This window comes from Haplochromis burtoni, unplaced genomic scaffold (genome assembly GCF_018398535.1).
Source record: "Haplochromis burtoni strain Fernald_Lab_line unplaced genomic scaffold, NCSU_Asbu1 Contig_278, whole genome shotgun sequence".
Taxonomy (NCBI): Eukaryota; Metazoa; Chordata; class Actinopteri; order Cichliformes; family Cichlidae; genus Haplochromis; species Haplochromis burtoni.
The window spans coordinates 381,204-385,170 of record NW_024582639.1 but is presented as its reverse complement, the minus strand read 5'-3'; the positions used below and the strand labels follow the sequence as shown (position 1 = coordinate 385,170).

Genomic DNA, 3,967 nt, shown 5'->3' with positions numbered 1-3,967 from the left:
TAGATGTGCTCGGTGTGAGGTCTCGCAGCAAGCTATCAAATACGGCGCATTTCTGGGCTTTTAAAGCAGAGCTACAGATTAAAAATGCCCAAGGCGAAGCGGTTAAAAGTCTGGCTGTACTTCACAGCAAAAAATGCAAACTCAGCAGCCTGCAACAAGTGCTTTAAGCTGATACTGTGATACTGTCAAAGGAGGTAACACCTCAAATCCGATGAAACACCTGGCGACGCATAGCGTTTTTTTTAACAGAACGTACGTACGTACCTGGCCCCGCCTACTATCCTCGGAAACGTAAAATGATTGGCTAGAATCTAAAGTGTATCACAGCTCAGGGAAAAAAAAGCACCGAAATAAAGCACCGAAATGTGCGCTTCTTTTCGGTCTGGTTACTACCGTTTATGTCAGAACCGGTGCCATCATGGCACCGGACACCGGTACCCATCCCTAGTGGATAAGATTGAATAATCTGTGCATTTTAGTGACCTCATTCAGACATGTGAAGTTTAGATTAACTTGTCTTAAAATAGGCGTTGTATAGGACCATTCAAATAATACTGAAACAATTGCACAGTCAGCCAACAGTTCTGGCAAAAAACGCCAGTTCAGTCTGCTCGGATGTGAAGACTTGTATTACTGTTCACTGAATGTGTTTAGGGGACCTCGCCTTGGCAACTTGTGAAATTTTATTTGGCATTTTACATGATTTTCTTTGATTTTGTTGGTGTTGTCTCATGTAATCTTTTTGTCTTTGTTTGCACTATCCTCCTGTGGCTGTGTGGTGGGCAGATTATGAATTCTGTCTGCAGTTAGCGTAGGGGTCTTTGTGAACAGACCCACAGAAACCAAGCCATATGATTTAAGCCTGGGCTTCACTCTTTGTAGGCAGGTGACATCTGACCCATTAACCTGAACATGAGCATTGGAGAGTGAAATCATCACCCGGTGCCACAGTGTGTACAACAGTAAGAGGATGGTCTTGTACGGGCATGTAAGAAAATTTCAGAATACGTGTAATGTGCCAACACACTCCACAGGATTGTGTGAAACATGCTTATGAGCCAGTGTTGAGAAATAATGGCAACGATATCGGTGGCAGCTGAATTGCCGCCCCCATTATTAGAATTGCTACTGGGATACAGATTTATTGACTGGATGGTTCAAGCCTTCCCACATCAGATACGTAGTATTTGTTCTTTAAGCTACTCTACCTGGATAATGGGTTTGAAACGTAAAATTGATTGCTTTTAGGGATCACGGTAGAGATGCAATTAACAGCTAGTGTGCTCATTAATCAATCGAGTTAACTGTTTTAACTGGTTAACTTTCTTGGCCGTCAAGCGTCTATTACATAAGCTTTATATCCACAGTGACGTGTTCATACTGCTTTTTAAAATACAGCTAAAAGTCAAAAAGGTGCAGTTTTTTCCAAAAGCTGTAGCAATGCAGTATTAGTGTTTTGCCTGGAAAACGCTTATAGCTGGGTCTTTTGGCTATCATTCCATCACTACATCTCGCTTTTTGAAATGTTTAATTCATCACTCAAAAGCCAGTGTTTCCCACACATAGACTTTACTTGGCAGGCTGCCCAGGTATGATAACTGCAGCCTTGCCAGCATTATTTTCTTTTCCAGTTGTCCAAGAACGTGAGGTTGTCCGTGATTGATTTACTGGGGGACATTTTCGCCTCAGTCTTATACTGAAACTTAAATCACTCCTAACTAGCTGCTAGCTAGTTAGAAGTTTTCTTGTTTTCCTCAACCAGTTTTCCATACTAGGACAATATGGTCCTTAACCCAAGGATCATATAAGCTACTTGGAAGAATTTTGTAATTTGGCTGTCTTATAGAATAATTTTCATTTTTCAGGAGACATTTGCATTTTCTCTCTGGCCCAAACTGGTCGAGGAGTTACGCTAACGTGAAACACACATGGTCAAATCTAGCCAGGGACAGATTTTTCTGTCTGTGTTCAGACAGCAGTACCTTTTGAATGCTTTCTGCTGCTGTGATACACCAAATAACTCGGTAAAGCTCGTTTTCTCTTCTTTCTCAAACTGTATGATTTTTGTCTCACAAACGTGCATGTAAAATAGGACTGCCGCCGGGCTGAATCATTCAGCTGCCCAATGGTCAAATGGACTTCAGCTGACTGTAGTCCTTATTCTGCTCTGGAGATCAGTCGCAAGCTAGAGAGCTACTTCAACCAGAACCTGCAGCAGGTGGAGAGCTGGCTCTGCTGTTACGCAGATGTGACTAGGGCTGTGCAGCAAAGCAAGGAGCACAGTTTCCAATGCTGTCTGATGCAGTGGAGTTGGTCCTTGGGACAAGAGGTTAACTGAAGAGGCAATGAATACAACACTGAATGCTGTTTCGTATTTGTCACGAGGGACTGGGCAATTAAAATACTTGCAGTGGAGCACACACACTACATGCCACAAATATAATCTATTTCTGTGGGAAACGCTGCAGGTTGTCTGAACTTTTTTTTTTTTTTTTTGTCTATCTCTGGAAAATATGCAATCCATTTGTGCGACAGCTCCATTTTCATGTTGCCAGTTGTCACAGTGATCAAGAACGATGTCTCGTTGTTGGGGGGGTCTTTTTTTTTTTCTTTTTTTTCTCTAATGATGGCAATACCATGCATCCTTTTTTTTTCTGCCTGGCAGACGAGTCATGTGGGGTAAATGTGTGGTGTTTTTTTTTCTTTTTGCAATGAAGGGTGGTGACTGACACGTCTCACTCTCTCCCTCTGTCCCCTCTTCTCTCTCCGTAGTCACTGCATTAGTCAGATCTTGGAGAGTGTCAATCATATCCACCAGCATGATATTGTGCACAGAGACCTCAAGGTGAGTGGCTGCCCGTTTCCATGACAACCACACTCTTACACATGTGTGTACACACACACACACCTCTGCTCGTGGCCATGGCAACATACAGATGGCTCTCAGTTGCTCCATCTCTCTTCCTCTCCCTCTCCGCAATTTTTGCTCTACTGCCGTCTACTGCCCCCGCCCTCCTCTGTCTGTCGTCAGATCTGTCATCCTGCCTGTCCTTGACCGGGACTGTGTGTGTTTTTGTGTCTGCGCGTGCATAATCACATGATGTATGTTCGTGTTGAGCACAGAGATGGTGAGTCATGATCACGTGGAAGGGTTCGTCTCACCTATGGCAAGGACTCAAGAGCTCATACGTGCACAAGCTCACTCGTGAGGGGGCTGTGTTTGGGCGGAGGCATAGACGAGCGTGACATCACACCACCCTTCAAGCGTCAGGAGATTTGATTTGTCCCAAATTGCTGATGGGTTGAGATGTAAAGAGTAGAGGATGAGGATGGCTTCTCTGTTGCCTGCAGTTTTACGTTTAACCCAGTTTAAGTTGATGAGATGTTAATAATATATGTACTGAATTTGAAACTACGAAGTGAGGGGCAGGGGGGTAGGGAAAAAAACCCGCTATCTCAAGGGATGTCTGAGACACATGTGGGCGGCTTTTGTACGTGTGCACACTATGTCAGAGAATAACCTCGAGCGCTGCCTGTCTGATTTGTTGGCCTTTTATCCTGAGTGGGCTTTTTACTGCAGCCCTTTATGTCCCGCTGCCCAAACAACGGCCATTTACAACACTGCCACACACGCCGCCTCGCGCTAAGTACACTTTCCATTTAGCATGCAGTCTGCAGCTCTACCTAAATGATTCCCGAGTGGTTTCCATGGCTACGGACCCATGCCCATATAAGGTGTTGGGGAGATTCTCAACTACTTATCCTCTCCCTACCTCCTCTGTCTCTCCATCACGCTCTCACACCTTTATCCCACCCCCACATGCTGTGTCAAACACATCAAATATAAATATTTCTGAGGAAAGGCTTTACTGAAGAGTGCCTTTAACTGCCTGTCTCTCACTGTCTTGATCTCTGCGTGTGTGTGTGTGTGTGTGTGTGTGTGTGTGTGTGTGTGTGTGTGTGTGTG

General features: G+C 44.4%; 1 protein-coding gene across 14 annotated transcripts in view; it reads left to right on the top strand.

Moving 5' to 3' along the window:
* The window catches only part of LOC102288843 (calcium/calmodulin-dependent protein kinase type II subunit gamma), a 42,257-nt gene that overhangs the window by 16,505 nt on the left and 21,785 nt on the right, over positions 1 to 3,967 (top strand). For all 14 annotated transcript variants that reach the window (XM_005943884.3, XM_005943880.3, XM_005943882.3 and 11 more), the window contains exon 6: positions 2,773 to 2,845. In XM_005943884.3, coding sequence (XP_005943946.1) covers positions 2,773 to 2,845 — 73 coding nt within the window. The remainder of the gene's footprint in view (positions 1 to 2,772; positions 2,846 to 3,967) is intronic.